We start from the raw sequence: 22,412 nt of genomic DNA on the forward strand, positions 1-22,412 counted from the left end.
AACCTCCCATAAATTTTCCCTCGCAAAGCTCCTTTAGCGATTTTTAACTTTTGCCTGACTTGTCGCGCACGCGAAAGAGTGGAGTGCGTATCTGTAGCGAGAGAGCTCCAGAGCCAATAGTTGTTTTTCCACCAGCTTTTAAAAGGCACACTCGATTCTCTCTTTTTTTTTTTGTCATTTTACCATAAGCTTGATAATTTATGATTGGTTCAGGCATTCGTTCACGATAGATCTTTTATCGTCGCTTAGTTCGCGTCACCGAGCGTTAACAGCGCCGGCTTTTGTCCGAGAGCGAATCAATTATGTAGCAAATTTCATCAATTGCAAATAATCTAATTAGTTATATACTAAAATTAAATTTAATGGATTAATTTCACGCGGGCAATTACGCGCGCGTTGGCGCGTAATATTAATGCGCTGGGAGCTAAAAAGATTACAACCGCTCGAAAGCTAATTTTCAATTTTTTCCTTCTCTCTCTCTCTCTCTCTATCTCTCTCTCTCTCTCTGTTCTCGAAAATTCCACAAACGAGCCAAACGAGCGAACAATTTCAATTTGCAAAAACGGATTATTTGTTCCGGCACGATGAAAGGCTAGCCTCTTTCTTTTTCGCATTTGAGTATATGCCTATACGTTAATACATTTATGAAAATTGATAAAGACTTCAAAAGCAAAACGGCATTATATAGCATTTGATTGAAAAAGAATTTTTCAAAAATATATCTGCAACGTACGAAGCTCTAGTTGATTAAATGCATAATACATTTGGCCAACTACCTGAATATAGTTTGGCTCGTTTGCTTTATAATTTGAACAAAAAAATCATTTTCTCATTCGAAGTCAATGGCCGCTTTCAACAAAGTCAATTAATAGATACGAGTTGTTACTAGGCCACTGAAATTGTATTGCGAAACGTAATTAAAAATATTGCCTTCCATGAAAAATCAACGTCAAAACAATAACCTCGTAACAGGTGTAGTAAAGACGATGGATAATGAAACTATTAGAAAATATTGTTTTTCTTTACGCATTGCAATGTTCTTGCATCTGTCTTTGAAACGATTGCACAAAAGCTCTTTCAATTGCAAGACTTTGAGCTTTGAAAAATTGCACGAATCATTTTTTCTCTCCTCCTTTTTTTACAGGAACCAAATTGAGGTACTACAAGCTGGTATAAACCTGGATTTGCCTGCATCTTTTATCGGGAGCGATAGTCATTCTTTTCAGCAAAATATGTGTTTAAAAAATAAGAGACGAGTAGGGAGAAAAATGACGAGCAATTTTGCGTATATTACACAGGAGCACGAGCTGCCTCGCAAAGTCACAGGAACGAACACGATATATCGTGGAAGTGAATCGTTAAAATTGCAATGGAGAAATAAAACGAAGAGGAAGAGAAGAGGAAAAAAAAAGAAGCAGGGAAAAATCTCAAGAGGGCCATTGAACTTTTGACACCGATGAAGATCGATATGTCAAATGAAACATTTTTATGTGCCAATTATTCTTCGAGAGAGATTATGTACTCTTGGCTCGGAAGGCAGGTCTCGAGATTAGTAGAGCATCGGCGCAGTGACACGAGAGACGTAGCAGCAGCAGCAGCAGCAGCAGCAGCAGTGACACTTTGGAAAAAAGTGTGATTTTCGCGTAGGAGAGGCCAAGACACGAGCGACGCACGACGCCTACGATCGTCGTCGTAGCTCGCATCTCTCTGAAATGTGTACATTATAATGTCACTGACAGAGCAACAGTGACGGACGATAATTTAATTCACTCGACTAATGAAATTGACCCCATCTCTCTATCTCTCTAACGTTGAAGACTTGACACCAATTGGCTTGAAGCTCGAGCATCAGGGCGGCGTAGCGTTAGCTCGTATTTACACCAAGCCCATATAAGTTTACGTACGTGTAACATAGTGGGAAAATTTGAAAGTAACATACGCAGACGCTTATCCTCACTCGCTCATACGTTCGTGTGGAAACTCCGCGTCTGCAGTTTTTGATTTTCTCACTCACTCTTGGCACAATATACTTCGTCCATTGGACATATAGAACAAAGCGTTTGTGCACCTTTACTGATAATGTACCTCGAGCGATGGAAAAAAAAGAAAAATAGAATATGCGCTAATTCTTGGCCTGTACCTGCACGCAAGAGATCAATTTCTCTTTCCGACTTGAATCGATGGTGAACACGATAGAGAGAGAGGGAGAGAGCAAGAGATAGAGAAACTAAAAAAAATATAGAACAGACAACGTGTGAGAAGGAAAAAAAAATGTAAAAAAAAGGATCCGAGTGTAGTGTAGGTGTGCGCTCTCGAATATTCAACAAACCGGCACGCTTTTAGGGAAAGCTATAACGAGGGAAGGGCGGTGCAAAAAAATTTTTTTTTTCTCACACGTTTTCTGCAGGCACACGCCCGTACCTGCACACGTGTGTGCGCGCACACCAGCGCGTTTTCGCTAGCTTTTGTTTTGCTTTCTTTTTTTTTTACGGGTAAGGCGGAGGGTGTGTGTGTGCGGTCGTGCCATACGTACACACACGCATCCCTTTTTTCGCGTTCGTTTGGCAAAAAAGAGAGAAGGTTGACGGAACTCTCTGTACCTGCAGCAGGTGTGCGTGCGCGCGCGCGTGTGCATAAAGGTAGTAATATGTAAATCAAATCGGTATGCATGCGATGTCCGCTGAAACCGTAGGGAGGGAGAGAGAGTGAGAGAAAAGAAACAATTTTTTAATCAACGACGAGAGCGAAGGGTACACGGAAAATCGAGATCCCGTGCGATTGCATAATATGCAAATCCAACGGCAAAAAAAATATTGAAAAAATTTATACGAGTTCGAAAGATGCATATATACCAGTAAAATATAATATCGTGAGTTACATGCGCGATGCATGCATATATTTTTCTTTTTTCACGACAACGAGAGCGAGCAAGATTCCGAGGCGATGGAGTGTGGCTCGGCGTTAGCGCCCGTGTGTATCGTGAAAACATCGAGGAGAGACGTTTGATTTTTTCTTCATTTCCTCGCCCGATGGATGATAAAAGTGTGTTGCCGGAGCGCGCGCTCTTTTCCCTTTAGCGTCAAACGACGTTGACGACGAACAATTCAGTCGTAAAGAAAATCCAATACTCTCTCTCTCTCTCTCTCGGCAGCTCGCGCGACAGAAAGGGAGTAAGAAGAAAGAAAGAAGGGTAAGGAAAAAAGTAGTTGACTCTATCAGCTGCAAGTGTGTATATACCTGAGACGCATAAACCAGTCGTTTTCCCGACTCTCAACCGCATACACGCAGCAGCGACGAGAGAAGCCGGATAAGAGAAAAAAAAAAAATAAGAAAAAATAAAACGATGCCCGGCTCGCGTATACATATACAACGCGTTGATGATATTTATAAACGGGGGCACTTTTAACGCATAAAATTCGAGACGTGTAATTATTGCTCAACGACGAGGTCCACGGAGTTGTGTACGTGCGTATATATTTTCTCGCGTCAGGTGAAAAACACGTGCAATAGGTGCACAAGCAGCAGCAGCAGCAGCAGCAGTGGCGTATCCACTACCACTCTGCGTGTCCTGGTGACTCAATTAGTTCTTTTCGCCCTGAAAAGCCCAGCCAATTAACGCTTAAAACTTCACGCGTGGCGTATATACCACTACTACTGCACATATACAGCAGAGGCAGCAGCAGCAACGGCAGGGCTTTAACAAATGCAGCTCTCGCTCTGTCTCTCGGCGTAATAGAACAAACAACCAGTCGGTGCAGTGTCGACCTATACTCGCGCCAGCGTATACACACACACTCACGCACACACACATAAAATATATGGAGCAATCAAAATTGTACGTGCCGCGCAGCGAGCGCGACTCGCTCTTTCTCTCTCTTCTTTTGTCAGAGACTCGCGACTGGGGGGCGGGGGGTAGGTGGGCCACGGGGGGTGGTCGGAGGAGAGGCTTTTAATGGAAACAAATAATGCAGTTAACGCAAAGTACGAGGCCGCCTTTCTGTGCGTGCTCTTGCACACGGCCCCGCAAGCAGCAAAGCTATACATTAATGTGCCGGGGCTGGAAAATTTAGAATCCAAACGCGCGAGAGCATTATTACCGGGTATAGTCGAGAGAGAGAGAGAGTCTCTTTCCTCGAGCTCGTTGTAGCACACACACGCGCGCACACACTTTGGAATTCCCGAAACACAAAATCTCAGGGAACCCCCTAACTAGTGCGAAGGTGCACGCGCAGTTACTATATATGTATATGGTACTTGCGAGCACAAAGCACCAGCCATACGTTTCGTTTTCGCGATGTGCGTGCGTGCGCGCGCGTGTATATATGGGTAATGTTTAGAGGGCACGTATAGTGGATAAATAATTATGTTTTCCAACGTTACTGGCGCAGTAACGATGTAAAGTACGCTGGCGCGCGCGCGCACGCGTTTATATTGCACTCGCGAGAGCTTTTGAATAACGTTACGAAAAAATAAAAAAATAAAAAGAGAGAGAGAGAGAGAAAATCTCGTCTTTTGAAATCGATCACACATCCACGCGCACGAGCGAGCTTGAGAGTTAAATTCTGAAAGAGGGAGAGAGAGGGAGGGATTAATTTTTTTTTTTCTGCATGGAAACGATGGGCTGCTTTTTTGCGCAATACGAATATAAAATCAAAATGCAAATGCATCGCATTACGTAGCCAAAAAAAGGGGGAAAAAAAGGAAAAGAAAGAAAAGAGAAAAAGCTTGAGCCGAGGTAGGTATATACGTAGGTATAAATTTTATGTATCCTGGCCGAAAAAAGCACCTGCTGCTGCTCCTGCATAGGCGCACAGAGAAGCACGTAATACCAGGGTGAAAAATTGTCGCCGGAGCAGCAAAGCCTCGCTGCTGCTGCTGCTGCTACTTCTTCTCTTCTCTTCTCTCCTCTGCCGCGCGCGCGCAGCGTGATTTCAATTTCGCACGTAAAACATCGGAGAAAAGAAATATATTATTTCCTCGCTTTTCTTTGCTTTTTCTTTGGCTTTATAGTTTTCGTATTCGCCACGGTGTACATTATCGCATCTCGGGGAAAATTTCGCTGGCAGCTCTTTCGTCAGAGAGAGAGAGAAAGAAAAAAAGCACCCACACGAGACTTTGTATATTAATCACTTGTGTGCGGCAGATAGGTTTGTCATGCATGCGTTCACCTTTCATCCAGTAGCAGCAGCAAACTTTGAAAGCTGCGCTGCTCTTGAAAAGAGAAAGACTTGATGACCATGGGGAGAGGTCGCTTACACGGACACACGCACACAAGGGGACGGCGGAGGCGTACGTGTGTACATAATTTCGTACAGCACGCGAAAAGTCATCTCTCTCTTTCTCTCTCTTCCTCTCTCGCTCTTTCTTTCTACCTCTCTCACTCTCCAGGGTGAAGCTTTTGTGGAAATAGAGAAGCTTATTCATTCTCTAATCCACCTACTCTTTCTTTCGGGTTAAAGGCTTTTATCGTGTGCCAAGCTCGTCGTTGCGCGAAAGCGTCGACGACGGACGACCAAACGACTCTATGGCCTAGGTATATACACGCACACACGAGCGCGCGCGCAACCGACTATCTCTCTTTCTCTCTGTCTGTCTACGTTATATGTACGTGCGGGGTTATATCTATACGTGTGAACGAGTGGCAGTGGCCACCAAGAGCTACAGTGGCAAACGTAAAAGACGCCATATAACGGGCTATCCTACGTATATATACGCCGCTGCGGTCTCAAATGTACTGTACACAAGCCGACTCTGTGTGTGTGAGAGAGTGCAGTATCCCGAATGCACCGCCGAGTCGTCGTCGTCATCATCATCTATACAGCAGACATTCCGCTACTCCTCTTCCTCTCTCTCTCTCTCTCTCTTTGCCGCGTATACCTCCTATTATATACTCGATCCGCCGTAGTGCAGGTGCTGATTTTCTCCGAGCTATGAAATATCCGAGGCACGGCACTGTTTATTCTTTTATTTTATTTTTTATTTTTTTTTAACTTTTTTTATTGGTCGGAACGTTTATAGCGGTTATAGATCAAAATTATTTCCTGTATTTTTCCGCTTCTCTCTCATTTTTTTTTGTTGCTATACATTTTTTATACAAATTCATCTCGCGACCACCGTGGCTTTCATTGCGCCGATCGAAAGCAAATGCACGGAAGCAGCGGCAGAGCGAAGCTTTTCATTTCGTGCGTACATACGCGCGAATTAATATTCAAAATGAGAAATCCTCTCTCCACCCCCGTCAGTGTATACGGCGCTTGGACGCGGCAAAATTACGCTGGACACATTCGGTTTCGATGCTATTGGAATCAGAGACGCGCAGGCAGGCAGGCAGGCCAGGCACACACGCGTGCGTATACAGTATATATACCCGCGGCAATTATCGTTTCGTAACCCGTCCGTATAATTTCCTGCGTTAATAAAATCATAAAAATTCCGAGGCTATACGCTCTCCGGCCTCTCTCGGGCGCGTATAAAATATTTGCACATTTACGCTTCGAATGACTACATAAATGAGCTGTATGAAAAAAGACGAAGCAAAAATGAGGGAGAGAAAAAAAAATGAAGCGGCAGCAGCAGCCACGCGAAATGGAGTGAACGCGCCAAGCACGTTTATATATTACGGGGGTCGGGTTATAAGTATATAAGTCAAAGGCCATTCTGTACCCCATATCCGAGCGGTTAAAAGCTTATGTATAGCCGGCGCGATATCTTTTTTATCCCCGCCTCGACGCGTATAACCCTTTTGGTCGTGTAATAAAAAAAGTGTCCATCATTGACCCCCCCCCCCCCCNNCCCCCCCCCCCATAGCTTGTATGGTCAAGCGAGGCATAAAAGAGCGAGCGAGCGCGGGCCGCATACACTAGACCATGCTCTATTGATTCCTTTAGGGAATAGAGAGAACAATTTTCCGCGGATGGCTATTCAGCTTTGATTGGCAATTTTTTTTTGCTTTTCCCTTTTGTCCTTCGCTCGGGGCTCATTCGGCAGCTTTTTCTCAGCTATTACTCTTCAAATAAGGCTACAAAGTCGTCGTCATTTTCCGCAAACGAGGAGGGAGAGACGCTTTTCAGTCCTTTCGTGTGTGTGTGTGTATACACGCCTTTATACGTACGCACGTGATAATTGATTTCTGAACGAGAGGACGAAGACACAAAACGTTGCGCGTAGAGAACGAGGAATCGAATATTAGAGAATTGCGAGGGGATGCGGATTGCGGAGACCGGAATAAAGTGAAAATGGACGAGAGATAGAGAGAGCATCGGTTGGAGAGTAGCCGGCGGGCCTGCAATTAAAGTTAAATGAGTGTCGCCCCGACGATCGGACCAATATGTGAATTATCTTAGGGTCGCGCGCCGTCGAGAGAGAAAGTTAATAAAAACGCCCCATCGCTACTTGCGCGGGGGGTCAATGCTCGCCAGAGAGACAGTGGGAGAGAGAGAGCTAAAGCATGAGAAAAAAAGAACAACGTGTATAATGCGCGTACGAGCGTAATTGCGGAGATTCTCGCTCGTGCTATATTATGTAATTGCATGCAGAGTAAAATTCGTTTCTGTACTAGAGCTAAAGCAGCAGCAGCAGCAGCAGCAGCAGCAGCAGCAGTAACAACAACTACTACGACAGAACAACAACAACAAGAACAACAACAAGAGGCAAAGTTTGCTCAAAGTCTGTCTCTTCGCGAATCCTTTTGTGTGTGTATGTTTTCCTCTTCGGGGAAAGTTGCAGCGCAGCAGGCCGATGGGTCCCGTATCTAGTTGCAGAGCTCTCTTTCTCTCTAGCTCGCGCGCCGGGGAGCGCAAATTAAGGCAATTTCGCGCAACTCGGGCACATTTTTTTGTTGTTGTTCTCTCTCTCTGCAGCTCTTGCGCTACACGGGATTCTCAAAACGAAATTAAGCCTTTTCGTAACACGGACACACAAACACACAAACAAGTTGGCGCGCTGCGCTCCCTTAATCCGACGACGTTTAAAACTCGCCTGGCGAGCAAAAAATCGGTGACACAATCGATCTACGATATATGGCCATATAGCGTGCCGTAACTCGTGTCGCAACGCACGTGTTGTTGCCTCGTTATGACTACGATTTGGCACTTTTTTAAAGCGCGCGCCACACGTCTCTCCGTCTGTCTCTCGCTCCGTGGCTTGATTAAAATTCACTCCGTCGGAATGACGTGGATTTTCTCTTCTCTCTCCCTCCTTCGCTCTTCTGCTGCTGCTGCTTGTTTCGCTCAACTGCTAAAGAGAGATTGCAGAAATCCTTGCCAAAGTCTCTCGCGCAGCAGCAGCAGCAGCAGCAACGGAGGAGCTCAGGTGTCTCTCGCCCGCAGAAGGTTTACTTTATGTATCAAGGCGCTCCGAATTTTGCGGTACGTTATACAGATATATATACATAACGCATGCGGCGCGCGTATATATAATATAGGCGAGAGAGGAGCCTTGGGGGCAGTATATGGAGAACATCAAAACTGGATGGAGTCCCGAGAATGAGAAATACACACCGGGGCTCCTGCGATATGGCACAGACACGCTATGTGTACAGCAACGGCTTTGAAGAATAACGAGAAAAGTTGGCCTCTGCTCGCGCGCCATCGTCCATTTGTGACGATGATGCCGAATGAATATGAATATATGGCGCCTTTTTGACCTCAAATTTAATTGCTTTTTCTTTTCCCTGCGCGCTCCTGTTTGCGCGCGTATGTACGCACTCGATGGATTTTGTCAAACGCCACCGTGAGAGTCGCCGAGCGCTCTGCTCGTGGCTATAAAAAAACGAATAAACCGATTTATTTTCCCGCGCAATCGTTGCTGTGTACTCTCTCTCTCTGCGCGTTGCGTGCCGCACATATCGTCGTTCCACGGTACCGTCAAAAAGTTCCTTCGTGGACGATCGTAATATTTTTTTTCGTCTCTTTTTTTTTGGTGCAAAATTTGGAAACTTCTGATAGTATCTAGAGCGACTTATTATTACAGATGGAGGAAAACTTTGTAATATCTGTCGACGAGCAAGTCGTTACAAGACAACTTTACCCTCGCTATTGTGTACAGATGTCATTCTCATTTTGAGGGGGGAAAAAAAATGAGAGAAGAAGTAGGATTTCTTCTTAAAGTCGTATTACCGATTTGGACTTTGACATCTTAAACAATTACTCGGATTTCGAATGGCTGCTGGGAATGGCGTATAGTGCTTCGCGAAGAGCGGCATCTCGGAGTCGCGCGACGCAGATATCTGTATAATGTGCTTTTTATCTTCTCGCGCGCGTCTCTCTCTCTCGTGGCGGGATATAACTGCGTCGACGCGACTCTTTTTTCGATTTAGCCTATACGTAATAAGAAACCCCGCTGCGTTTTCTCGATGAAAAATTCGATATTTATACGACGCCCAGGCTGCTTTTGGTACATCACTAGACCGACAAGAGAGAGAAAGAGAGAGAGAGAGATATGTATAAATAAAAGCTAAGAGCTTTGATATATTTTTTCTCTTTTTATTATTCGAAGAGCAATCCAATAATTTGCGCGCAACTCTAATAGATCCTCGTTCCGCGTGCGTATATTTTTTTAAATAAAAAAAATAGGAGAGAAAAAAGTAATCCATGCCAAATGACGAAGAAGAGCGAGAGGAGGAAAAGGGAGAGATAGTTGATGCGCGCATATCAAACCTATTGAGTAACGGGCACGAACGTGTTTTTCTTTTTCTTTCTCCTTTTTTTTTTCTATATTCCTACCTGCCAATTCGAATATGACTTTGCCATGCACAAAAGGCCATCCTATATATATCGCATTCAAAAGCTTCGCAGACCCGTCTAACTTCAATATTCGCAATCGAAAAAGATGAGGCCGGTTGTGCGTCAGATGTATATAGCGAAAATCGCTGGTGATGTGCATTAAGCTTCGTTTTTTTCCTGCTCCTGAAGCAGCAGCAGCAGCAGCAGCAGCAGCAAAAGAGCTTCGCGTGTACATAATGGACCAATGGCGAAAAATTAGCATGTGCATAAGCGGAGGAAAAAAGATTATTTTTAATTTTTCTGGAGGTGATCCTTTTGCGAGTGTGCAAATTAAGGCGGCACCGCGGCAGCAGAGATAGAGAGACAGACAAAGAGAAAGAGGAGAAAATGTCCAGAAACATAACTCTTGCTTGGTTAGAGTTAAGGACGTGGGGAAAAATTGTACTGCACACGCGAGAGCATATTTAGTTTTCCCCCTAGATGAAGAATAATTTTTTTTTTATTTTCGAGAGAGAGAGAAAGAAAGGACGAGTTAAGTTACGTATTTCTCTTCATGCTTCGTTAGTATACGTCCAAGTGAAAATTGTACAAAGACCCACATCCTTCCAGGTATTTTCTTATGCGTGAGAAGAAATTATGCTTTATATTTTATACATCCAGGAGCTCAGGTGACTCTGTGCGGCGGCGGCGGAACTTTGTGTCTATATGTGCCGCGCGCGCGCGCGCGTAATTAAGGGAATGTGTATATTAGCGTGAAAAGTATTTTCCTTCTGGTTTCCTTTTCTCTTGACGTTCTTCCTATATGTATACAGGCGGCATAACGAGGCTGTGTATAATACATCCTATACACTAGCCAACTATAGGTACTCGCGTGGCCTCTCTTGGCACAATATGCCGCTACCTGCCTGTGTATACATTCGTCAGCTGTTGTACGCGCAAGTTTTGAAAATTATGTTAATTATTTACCGCTCGTATACACACGCCGGCTGTTAGTGTGTGTGTGTGTGTGTGTATGCACAGTCGAGAGTTACCTTATTTACGAAGGAGAGAGAGAAAAAAAAAACGTGGTAGCAAGCGAAAATTTTTCCATTTGTTCACGCGTGCCAATACTCGAATGTACGAAGGCGTATAATCCGATAGATATACACACATTTTTTTTTAGTATCGATTCGATAACGAGAGCAGCGGGACAAATCGATGACGGTCTCCGCTCGCGCGTTTATATAGTATAGGTGATACCCTCATATATGTAGGCCGTGGAATGCCAATTACCAAATCACTGATCGATGTGTCGGCGCCTTTTTCGCTCGAATTTTTGGTTGATATTTACGAGCAGTTGCGAGAGAGGAGCATAGAATAAATACATATACGTTATTTAAAAATGACAAGCCTTGGATTATTTCGTAAAAAAAGGTAAAAAAAAGTTGGATGTAAAAAAAAAAAGTACACTCGCAGCCGCCACACACATAGGCCTATACACGCGCGCAAGGAGGAGAGGCTCGTAATATACAGAGCACGCGAAAAATGGATTCTCAGAAAAGCTGCGTATCATACCCATTTTTCGCATACTTTGTAAGAAATCTCACAAAACGCAACGTAACATTTATACCTGATACGATGTATGATTTTGTTTTTTGAAATGTATATGATAATGCTATGAAATTACCGGCCGGCCGACTATAATGCGATGGAAAGTAAGGTATTATAATAACGATGCTTCTGAGCCGGAGCGCCGATCGTCATCGTTAAAATATGTGTGGTACTTTGCGATGTGATGAACGAGCGAATACACACTCGCGCGCGCACACACACACACACACATGCGAAGGCGTTTGCACGTACGTCGTGTACTATGAGCAGGAGAAACAGCGGTAAACATATCACGTGATAAGATTGCGCGAGGCTCGACGACTGCAAATAGTCGTGTTAAAAAAAAAAAAAAGAAAAGAAAAAAGTTAAAAGAGAAAAAGGAGAGAGAACAACAACGGCAGCGATAGCGCATTGCAGTACACACACCCGCTCACACACACACACACGAACACAGAGAGTCGCACTTACTTGTCAGTTTGTGAAAAAAAGCAACAGAAAAAAGAAAAACAATCCGAGCGGAGTTGGAAATGTTAGTTCAGAGATTCTCGGAATCTCGATCGCGACACTTTTCACTCGTTTTTTTTTTGTTATCTGGTCTATACACACTATATGTGTCAAGTTATAGCAGAGGAATAATTTGCACCTCTTGAAGCTTTAGCGACTATTTAGCTCATTTCGTAAGCCGTGTGTAATATAGAACGTGTATACTCGGCGAGATATCTGGCGTCGTTATCGGCGCGAGCTCGTGTGTGCGTGCGCGTATTGTATGTATTGTCGTACATACACCGAAGCGAACGAGTTGGTGTTGTACATCGGGGAGGCGTCAGCGTGACAAATAAAAATTATTACTCATTGCGGAAAAATGTTGATAGGTCGCGCTAGAATAGTTGAGTAGACGCGTGCGATGATTGTGCGTCCATAAGGTGCGTATAATAATCGCGATCCGTGCGTACGACGTAATACAACATGTGTATCCACACATATAGCAAGTATAATATCAACAGGTCTCTCCGGTGTCTGTGATGCTGCTGCTGCTGCTGCGCTATGTATGCGCGGAGATATATAAAGGCGCTCGCTGGAGCAAACTACTATACATGTATACGCGCACGGGGCCAACAACACACGCAGTAGTACAGCGCGCAGTACCACCGAAGATGAGAAGAAAAATAGAGAGAGAGAGCGAGGAAGAATGAAAAAAGGAACTGCCGTGTGTGCGTGCGTGCGTGCGAGCGAGCGAGAAAGAGAGATGAATGCGTGTGCACGAGAGAGAGGGAGAGAGAAGAGAAGAAGCTGCGGTGTGCGATTCTACGTATGTGTATGTGCGTGAACGCGCGTACACCTCTCAAAGACTATATAGTAGTAGTAGTAGTAGTAGTAGAATACAAGGATGAGAGAGTATGTGCGTGTTTGGTAGTTGTAACGTACCTTGATGCTTCGAGGAGCAGCGCGTCCGCTGGTCTCTGTCTTGTGTATGTTAAAACGCCGTTTCTCTCTCTCTCTTTCTCTACACGGCGCAAAGAAAGAGAGAAAAAGTGCCTTCTTCTTCTTCTTCTTGTGTCGCTATCTCGCTCGCTCTCTTTTGGGGCCTTGCTCGGCGACACTTGAAATGCTCACCACAGAAGAACACAGACACACACCAACAACGACTGCACACTGCACTCACATGTACGTGACGCGTGTGTGTTGTACCAATTGTATACTTGTTACGTATATGCAGGCAGCAAACACACACAGAGACACATTTGTGTATCTTATACACAGAGGGACACTTTTAGCACTTGGCACTACACCGATATACACGTGTGCTGATGCTGCTGCTGCTGATACTACTACTGTCGCTAGTGTGCAGGATGCTAGTGCGTTCACAGAGACTTATACTACGTCTACGATTACACTACTGCTGGCTCGGCTCTTCTGGCTTTTTCCCGATGCGTAAGACCGGTATTATACACACTTAAATATATGCAATGTCGCACGCGTGCAAGTCGCGATGCCGACTAGTAGTAGCTGTGGGATAGCCAGCATACACTGGCTCTCGCGCACTGACTCACTCTCTGCGCGTACTACAACCGAGTAGTAACGCAACTGACACTGTGTGTACTACCGAATAGTATAAGTAGTAGTAGTAGTATTAGTATACGTTACGATACGAGCGCGAAGCAGCAAAGGCTTTGCGATACATGAATTATTGCCGCCCGAGCTTATTACGATCCGACTCGGTGCGTTATATAGCTCGGCCGATTTCGCGAATTATCTTGCGTATATTGAATATATATACGTGAATCAGCAGTCCAAGCGGTGCAGGGGCGCGCGTTATCGGTAAGATAGGCGCTGGCTGGCTTTCATCTTGCTGCGCGTTACGTGCGATAACGATCGCGAGCAGTGCATTTTTTATTATACAACGTATATATCGAGGAAGACCGCCGCCGCCGCCGCCGCCGTCGTCGTTGCTAAGAGCGATGACAGCCAACGACGTTCGCGACGATTTATACGTTGCGATATGTCGCGTGCGCGCTGCCCCGTGTGTCTCTGCTGCTGTGTGCAGTAGCTCTTTTTTTATGGGCTAAAAGAGCTATGGCAGATATATGTATGTATGAAAAGCGCAGACACTATATATAGTACAACGCGAGAACAAGTCAGCGCACTGCTGCTGCTGCACACTGCACATATACCTATAGATTCACCATGCACAAACTATACATTATTTTACACACTCGCTGGGTACGCACTCGCACACACACACAGACACTCGCGCGTGTATATTAATGTCGAAGAACTGCACACCGAGACACGCATTCGCTTGCAAAAAAAAAATTGGCAATCCAGCGGGTATCGCTATTGTTTGTATCGTCGCGCGACAGCTACTGGTCCTTCTCGCGCATGCAAACGATGCTGGTGCGCTGAACGATGGGCTCGATTTTGTCGCATCCACTACTACCCAAGGATCCGCGAGAGTAGCTCGTGATCGTCGTTCACCATATCGTCGCGGCGCTATCAGGTGTGCTGCAGAGTTGCTGATGCTGCCGATATTCCGCAGCTGCTGCTGCTACGACTACTGCTGCCAAGACCGTGCTCTCGTAAAATTCTCTCGTGCTGCCACTGCCACTACTGCTACTGACGTGCTGCTGCTGCTTGTCGATATTAATAACGCGGCACATCGTTGTTTTCATTATCGTGTGTATATTTTTTCTGCCAGCCCCGCTGATGCTGCTGCTGTGTTTCTATACAGGCCTTTTAATATTTCGCGCGGAGTATTTTTTTCGGAGCACTGTTTGCTACATCGTCGCTGCTGATGATGCACCAATACAACACTGGCGAGACATAAAACGAGCCACAAACAAACGACGACGACGACGATTCGAACGATTATTCGAACTTTTTCGCACTGTTTGTCGTTGGCTTATACGCGTGCAGTGCGCGCTCGGGACCGAAATGATCTCAGCGAAACAAACTGAACCGATACTGCGGTCGCGAGGAAAAAATCGCGAACGCCCAAGCGCATGTGAAAATGCCGAGCACGCGCGATTATATATATGCACTCGTGTAGTATACCCGCGGCTACTATATAGACTATAGACGTTATGCTGCTGCTGCTGTTGTTGTATACATCGACATAGGTATATATATTATGGAGTTTCGCAGGCTGCAGTGCGCCTCTTTCTCTCTCGCTACTACTCCGAGAGTCTCGTCGGTGCACAAGCGCCGCAAAAGGGAGAGCGCGCAGAGAGCGGAGCTATGTGAACGGTACGCGTCAGCAACTATACTGGTTTTCGAAAGGAGAGGAGAGGACGGCGACCGCCGCAGCCGCGCACCGCCACTACCGTACCCTATATACATATACATATAACGCGCTACATATACCGAGAGAGAGAGAGAGAGAGAGAGCCGCGCCGATGCAGTACGGGGCTCTACCTTCGCGACTCTATACTCGCACACTACACTATATACGCGCTTGTGCAGCCCTGTGCTCTACGTGCGTGTGCGAATAAAATTGCACACACTCACGGACTATACGTATATAGTAGAGACGCGGCGACGACGACGACTCGGGGGCCCGAATTCAGCGCCGCCAATATGCGCGAAACTCGTTGCGCGGCGCAAAATGGCTCGAGAGGAGACTCGACTGCATATATGCACTATGCAGGGTCGCTTGCTCGGCCGGTGGCCCAACGACGACGCCGTGAAGCGAACAGAGAATTTCGATTCGCAGATTCGTGCGTCTGCACAGCGCACCGCGCAGCGAGCCGGCTCTACAACTTGCACATTTGTGTATACCGCTGCCGAAATCCCTCATGGAAATCGGCAATCGGTACCGCGTCGAGATTTAAAGTAGAAAAACAAAACGTGTGCGCTTGCAAGCGTTCGAATGTGGACGTCCGTGTGTGTAACGATTGAAAGGGCGACTGATGAAACTGTACAAAATTCAAAAACTACTGTGGTCCGTTGGCACCGCATGGTGATGCACGTTCGAATATTATCTTCTTACTGCATCAACGATAAAGCGTCGAAACTCATTTTCATACTCCTCAAGTCATAATTGTCAAAAATATGAGATTTTTATGGAAATCAAATTACTAATTAATAATTTTAAACGTAAAAAGTCAAGATAATTGCATATTCAAATACTTTAAAAGTTGATGCAATGAATAATCCATAATCCTTTTGACGTGAGCGACGAACTAAGATGATCGATATCCATTTCAATTCAATTACGATTGTTATTACATATCCTTTTTTTGTAAATCAACAATTAACTAAATTGTATTAACATAATTTTAAAAAGGTATGAGAAGTTCTTTAAAATTGCGGTAGATATAATACAAAAAAAATCTACAATTACATAAATTTTTTCAACATTTTTTATTATCATAAAAATATTGAGCTTAAATATACGTATAATCTACAAACGACGACCACGACGACCTCCCTTCCTGCGGGTCGAGTCTGATGGGATTGGGGTAACATCCTCGATCCTGCCAATCTTCATTCCTGAACGAGCAAGAGCTCTCAGGGCTGATTGAGCTCCAGGACCTGGGGTCTTGGTTCGGTTTCCACCGGTTGCCCTCAGTTTGATGTGCAGAGCCATGATGCCCAAAGACTTGCATTTTTCAGCAACATCCTAATAAAATTGAAATAGTTTATAAGTAATATTGTCATTGCAAGAAAATTTCCTACATCAGATAATTGAGTCGAGTCAAGGTAAAATTATTTAAAACAAATTTAAACTCACTTGAGCAGCCAACATAGCGGCGTAGGGTGAAGCCTCATCACGATCAGCCTTCACTTTCATACCACCAGTGACACGCACATATGTTTCCCTGTAAATGACAAAGATAAACCCTTTAGTTCACATAATTCACATATATCTGTGAATAAACAATAGATTCATACTCACTTTCCAGAGATGTCAGTGACATGAACGAATGTGTCGTTGAAGGAAGCAAAGATGTGGGCAATGCCGAATACATTTTCGCCTTCACGAACCTGGGGTCCAAGTGAAACTTGAACCTCTTCTTTAACTTTCTTCTCTTTGCGTGGTGCCATGTTTAATCTGAAAAATAAACGTAATCATGAAGAGTTAATATCTCTGCAATTTCATATTTTTCTAGCCCTATATATAAAATAGTGGAACATGTGTGTACAGACTAAAAGCGAATAGATAGTAAATAAATTTGATTTCAGGTTATATAGCCCGGTCAACTACCACGTGTGTAACTAATATAATTTGTGCAAAATGTATTGCTTAGTTCGGCAATAGTAATAATTACAACTAATTAATATGTTAATGAAGATAATTGTACGTTTATCAATCACTCGAACGAAACATCATAACTTTACACAAAAAGGAAAAGGAAAGGAAAATTCACTTCTTTTGGTTATGGGTCCGAGAATGGGCTGTTAGTGGTGCTTTATGGAAACCTTGCTTTTACAGTAATAACATTTGGACGAAAATTTGCACCTCAAATTTTTTATCAACACATAAGACACTACATTTGTCAATAAAAGTTGCATTTAATAATTATAATCGTCGTAAATTAATTTTCGCTTTACCTTAGGCCAATTCGCAGACAGACGTAAACGTCGAAAAGAACGAGAGCTCGCGTCTACAGTTGCAGATCAAAAAAAACTAGAAAATTGACTCCTGCGCACTCTTCTGCTGGATACCGTAGGCGTAGCCATCTGCGTTGGAATGGCGGGATTAATTGAGTGCGTCATCGCTGAGCATCTCTCAGAAACTAACGTATTTATTATACTGTATAATAATATATAAGAAACCAATAACTTAAAAGTTATGGAGAAAATTTAGCTATCGTATATTCGCTGAAAAGTTGCTCAACAACGTAAAACGTCAGTTTTTTATGGTAATTATTCAAAACATGCTATTAAAGATAACATTTTCAAGATATTAAAAATTTTACGTTATATCTCTCGTTTTTTCGTGGTGAAAATAAAAAATCCAGAAAATCGGTGCACCAACGAAAAAACATAACGAAGTTATGTTTCATAATTTTGGGCTTTTTATAATAAACCCTAATAAATTTTACCACTTGCGACATCAAAATCCAAGTCGCCAATTGTAATGAGACCCTCAAACTATTTCTGGCGCCAATCGTGAGCGCATGGCATCTGTAAACTCGCGTAGCAGTCAGATGAAGACATATGTAACAACATAATAATGCGTGATTCTCGACATTAGTTTGTTTATATAGTCGATCGTATCTGCATATCAAAAGTATGCACTTATTAAACTATTACGATGCCAAATTTTGGTGACGACCGTTCGATTATGGATGAATCCTTCGATATATACGCCGATTTGCCGAGCATTCCTCTCGTTGAGGCATCTAACGATGCAGAAATCCAGAAGGTTAGAGAGTGTTTAGCAATAGCTGAGCTTTTTTTGATGAAAGCTCCGGATTAATCGTTTCGAAACTTTCAGAAAATCGATGAGGCCAAATCCCAGCTCGAAAAGGAAAAAATCCTGCTGGAGGCCAAGTACGAGAAGTTAGTAAAAGATAATAAACAGTTGGAGATTAGTTACTCGTCACTCTTAAAAACTTCCAGAGCTGAAATTGCTCGCAAAGATCGTACAATTGCTGATTTAAGAGCGCAGTAAGTAGGGCGAAATTATAGTATCAATGTCAAGCTCGTTTTATTAAACTGTAAATCTTTTAGGCTGGATAACATGGCATTTCGAAGAAATGAGCGAAGGAACCCGTATAGAAATAATCCACCAGAAAACAATTACAACAACAAATTTGTGGGTTCTAATCAAGAGTATCGTCAATTCAATCACCATTCATTACATACTAAAACACCTGCTGGAATATCTGGGAAAGTTGAACCAAGTCCTATTGATCAAATTCGAGGAAATTTACCAATTCCAGCTACTATTACAGCTCAAAGTAAAGAATTAATATCATCAAATGAATATGTTGACCAGGGAAAACTTCCACAGACAAATGAAAATTCTGATGTTGACGAAGATTATGAATTAAATCATGATAACGAACCTGGAGATGAATCCGATGATGGTATTATTAATAAACCAGTATATGTGAGTACTCTGTATGGAGAAAGATTACGAAAAAAATTGAAAGAAGAAGAGCAAAGAGAAAATGAAGCTAAACTGGAACAACAGATAAAAAATGAAGAAACCAAAGCGAATAACATTATTAATTCAGAAGTAAAAAATTCAAATCAAACGCATTTGGATAATATTGATCAGAAAAGTTCAAAAGAAAAAATTATTCATGCTAGTAATGTCAAAAATGACAAAATAGTTGTTGCTCCTAATGTATGTGAAAAAGTTTTGAGTGAACAAATTACTCAACCAAAATCAATTGTGATTGATAAAGTTAATAATAAAGAAAACCTATCAATTCACAATAGACAACAACATGTAGACAATAATGATAGTTACAATTCTCAAAGGAATAAACCCAAAATAAATGAAATTCATAGTTCTGAAGAAAAACTTTCAAGTAAAGTTGAAAATATCAATAAAAATCTTACAGATAATATCAAAACATCTACTTCATCTACTTCAAGTCTTGAAAACCCTCAAAGAATCCATGAAGAAGATAAAAATTCATCAGTTTCTTCAACTTCTAATACATTGAAACACGAAGAAAAACTTACTGGTCAAAATAATGAAAGACTTCATGATCCAATTTCTAAAAATTATAGAAATTCTCAACATCATACTGATTCACGACATTATAGCACAGAAAGGCACAGACATACAGAATCACGTGATCGTGAAGAAAGACATAAAAAACATGATAAACGCGATAGGCATGATCGTTCTGAGCGACATAGAAGTTCACATCGACGTAGATCCAGATCCAGATCCAGATCCAGATCCAGATCCAGATCTAAATCTAGATCTAGGAAACACAGAAACCGTGTTCATTCTTCAAGACATGATTCTGAAAGAAAACATAAAAGGGACAAAATAAGAACTCCTAAAAAAGATAGGATAAGGACGCCTAAAAAATATAAAAATAAAACTCCTAAAAAGAATAGAATAAAATCTCCCAAAAAAGAAAATAGAAAAGAAAAGTCACCTCATAAATCTTCTCATAAGGATTCTAGTAATGTTAATAATGAAAAAAAAGAAACACTGAAACGCAAGGCAGAGGATATTATTGATGACAATAGTGACAATAGTAAAAGAAAAAAGACAGAGTTAAGACCACCAGTGGAGAAAATATCTGCAAGCAAAAACGTTCAAGTTACTGGAACTAATGTAAGTCAAAATTTAATGGAAATTGAACCATGTCCCAAAGTAATGTCTATTGTTACAACAAATAATCATGAAATTAATAAGCAGACCTTGAATTCTGAACTAGGTCATGAAAAACTGGCTTTAACTCAAAAAAATAATTTAGAAAAAGAATTGGAGGATAGAGAGTTAGAGGAAGGAGAAATAAATGATAGCATAGATTCACCCTTCTTGCTGAAACTTTCTGATGATGAAGATGAAATTAAAAATAATGCAAATGATGCAGTTAGTGTCCAAAATGACAAAATTAATGAAAAAGAAAAGGTTGAAGATACTTCTAAAAATTCTGTAGATGAAGATAAACTTAAAAACAATAGAGACAAAGTGCAAGACGGTAAAATTAATATAAATGAAAAAAAGCTTGAATTAGAAAATTTAACTAAAAATCTTAACAAAGAAAAGAGAGAAATCGATAATCAAATAACTGGATTAATAAATAACGAAATTATTGTTAATGAACGAAAATCTGATCCGGAAAAATCGACAGAAGTATCAAATTCATGTTCAATAGAAAATAAGGGTATAGAAAAAACTGAGTCTCAACAACCATTGTTAAATGTTCTCCCTCAAGAAATGAAAAAACCAGGAGTTAAGACTGCAGAATTAAATCAGAAAATTTGTGTCAATGCTTCATATAACAAGAATAATTCTTCAATAAAAAAAGAGAATATAACAAGCTCATCTGCTATAGTTGAAGGTCAGAAAAATTGTGATAATAACATTAACAACACTATTGTGACACCCTTAAAAGTAGAACAAATAAGAACAACACATTTGGTTACTGACGCTTACAAAATCTTTAGGAAAACACCAGTTAAATATGAAGTTGGTGGATTGGTCAAAAAAATGACTCCAATGAAAACAATTGAATCTGTTACCAATGAAATTCGCTCAATTTTAAGTAGTGTGAATTCAACTGAAGAAAAAGTTCAAAATGCTTGCACTAAAACTGTTAGAAGAACAGAGTCTACAAATTCAGAAAAAAATGAAGTATGTGAAAAAGTACTAGCGGCAGAAAAAAGCATGGAGATAAAAGTATCAAACATTAAAAAAGAAAAATCTGACAAACCTACTGACCCTGCAGATCAATCTAAAAAGCGAAATGCAGAAGTCACAAAAAAATCTGAAAAAAAAGCAGAGATAAAATTGAATCAGTTGTCGGTTAAACAAGAAAAATTATGTGATTCAAGTGAAAAACTCATTGAGAAAAACAGTAATGAAACATCTTCCACATCTAATGAAAATTGTGAAGTTTCGAAATTAAATGAGCATCTTGAAAATAATACCGAAGGATCTATGTTACACCAGTTATTAATGAATAAAAATATAAAAAATTATCCATACACCAGAAATTGTAGTAAAATCAATGACAACAATTTGAAGTCAAATGCAGAATGCACATTAGGTAATAGTCAGAAAAATACTCTAGATACAAAAGCTACAGATTCTAATCTTGATAGCAAAACCGTTGCTAAAAAAGGTAGCAAAAAATCCATGAAAGTGGAAAAAACTAATTCAAACAGTTCAAGTACAAGTTCAGTAGTAAATGCAGCTAAATTACAGGATAAAAAACAAAATCAAAAGAGTACAGAAGAAAAAGTATCAAACAATCAAAGTTTGCCAGCAGTAACCAGCAATCTACCCAGAAACAATATTCTTGCTAATGCTATTATTGATCCATCAAAAAAGCTCGCTTATCTGAATGGTAAAAAGATCATTCTCATCCCTCGTCGTCGAAGACCAGTACAACTAGCAGATAGTCCACCTGTTAGAGTTGCAAAAAAGTGATTGTGATTAAAATGTTGGCATGTAAATATTGTTATTATATATATATTGTATTTGAAGATGTGTAAATACTTTCGAAACATGTTTGAAGTGATAATGTACAAATGTAAATTTTTTTATATGCAGTAATACTTATACAATGCATGTACGCTTTTATACACCATAATGGTGTTAATTTTCTAATTAAGAAGACATCACAATCAATTAATCCTATATATTTGACATTTGTCATTGTAAATATTGAAATTAGAAGTGTTATACACTGTAAATCCTAATTATATTTTTTATAAAACGTTACAATATTTTATAAATATATGGCATATTTATTACAACTCTGTCTTTTATTATGTTAATCATCTAAAAGAAAAAATGAAAATTTTTTTGCGGACAATCTTTTGAAAATACATTTGCAACCCTTTCGTCACGTGACACACATAATTAACCTATCCTGATCAAGTATCAAAGTTCCCGCGACAGTAGAGATACCCCAATGCTATGAAAGTGTACCCTAATGGTTGGGAATGAGT

The 22,412-nt window shown here is 41.5% G+C and overlaps 3 protein-coding genes across 3 annotated transcripts in view; 1 reads left to right on the forward strand and 2 right to left on the reverse strand.

Moving 5' to 3' along the window:
• Window positions 1-14,056, reverse strand: part of LOC106656697 (afadin) — a 71,551-nt gene extending 57,495 nt beyond the window's left edge. Inside the window, exon 1 of the mRNA XM_023463278.1 lies at window positions 12,738-14,056. The gene's annotated coding sequence lies outside the window, so the exon portion shown is untranslated. The remainder of the gene's footprint in view (window positions 1-12,737) is intronic.
• Window positions 14,057-16,173: 2,117 nt separating this feature from the next.
• Window positions 16,174-17,470, reverse strand: LOC106656634 (40S ribosomal protein S14-like). Its single transcript, XM_014377702.2, has 4 exons — window positions 17,364-17,470; window positions 16,708-16,863; window positions 16,543-16,630; window positions 16,174-16,431 (listed from the first exon to the last, which is right to left on the reverse strand). The coding sequence occupies exons 2-4, from the start codon at window positions 16,854-16,856 to the stop codon at window positions 16,213-16,215; spliced, it is 456 nt and encodes a 151-aa protein (XP_014233188.1). The 5' UTR covers window positions 16,857-16,863; window positions 17,364-17,470; the 3' UTR covers window positions 16,174-16,212.
• Window positions 17,471-17,963: 493 nt separating this feature from the next.
• LOC106656641 (homeobox protein 2-like) lies at window positions 17,964-22,317 on the forward strand. Its single transcript, XM_014377708.2, has 3 exons — window positions 17,964-18,180; window positions 18,253-18,425; window positions 18,489-22,317. The coding sequence occupies exons 1-3, from the start codon at window positions 18,070-18,072 to the stop codon at window positions 21,886-21,888; spliced, it is 3,684 nt and encodes a 1,227-aa protein (XP_014233194.1). The 5' UTR covers window positions 17,964-18,069; the 3' UTR covers window positions 21,889-22,317.
• The last annotated feature ends 95 nt before the right edge of the window (window positions 22,318-22,412 follow it).

This window comes from Trichogramma pretiosum, unplaced genomic scaffold (genome assembly GCF_000599845.2).
Source record: "Trichogramma pretiosum strain Unisexual culture from Peru unplaced genomic scaffold, Tpre_2.0 scaffold41, whole genome shotgun sequence".
Taxonomy (NCBI): Eukaryota; Metazoa; Arthropoda; class Insecta; order Hymenoptera; family Trichogrammatidae; genus Trichogramma; species Trichogramma pretiosum.

What these genes read in the sequence shown, in the direction of transcription:
- LOC106656641 (XM_014377708.2), top strand. Translation starts at nt 18,070, where the DNA reads ATGCCAAATTTTGGTGACGACCGTTCGATTATGGATGAATCCTTCGAT. An exon ending in ACGATGCAGAAATCCAGAAG is followed by an intron (nt 18,181 to 18,252) that starts GTTAGAGAGTGT and finishes CGAAACTTTCAG; the next exon opens with AAAATCGATGAGGCCAAATC. An exon ending in ATTGCTGATTTAAGAGCGCA is followed by an intron (nt 18,426 to 18,488) that starts GTAAGTAGGGCG and finishes TAAATCTTTTAG; the next exon opens with GCTGGATAACATGGCATTTC.
- LOC106656634 (XM_014377702.2), bottom strand. Translation starts at nt 16,856, where the DNA reads ATGGCACCACGCAAAGAGAAGAAAGTTAAAGAAGAGGTTCAAGTTTCA. An exon ending in GTCACTGACATCTCTGGAAA is followed by an intron (nt 16,631 to 16,707) that starts GTGAGTATGAAT and finishes TGTCATTTACAG; the next exon opens with GGAAACATATGTGCGTGTCA. An exon ending in CCGCTATGTTGGCTGCTCAA is followed by an intron (nt 16,432 to 16,542) that starts GTGAGTTTAAAT and finishes CAATTTTATTAG; the next exon opens with GATGTTGCTGAAAAATGCAA.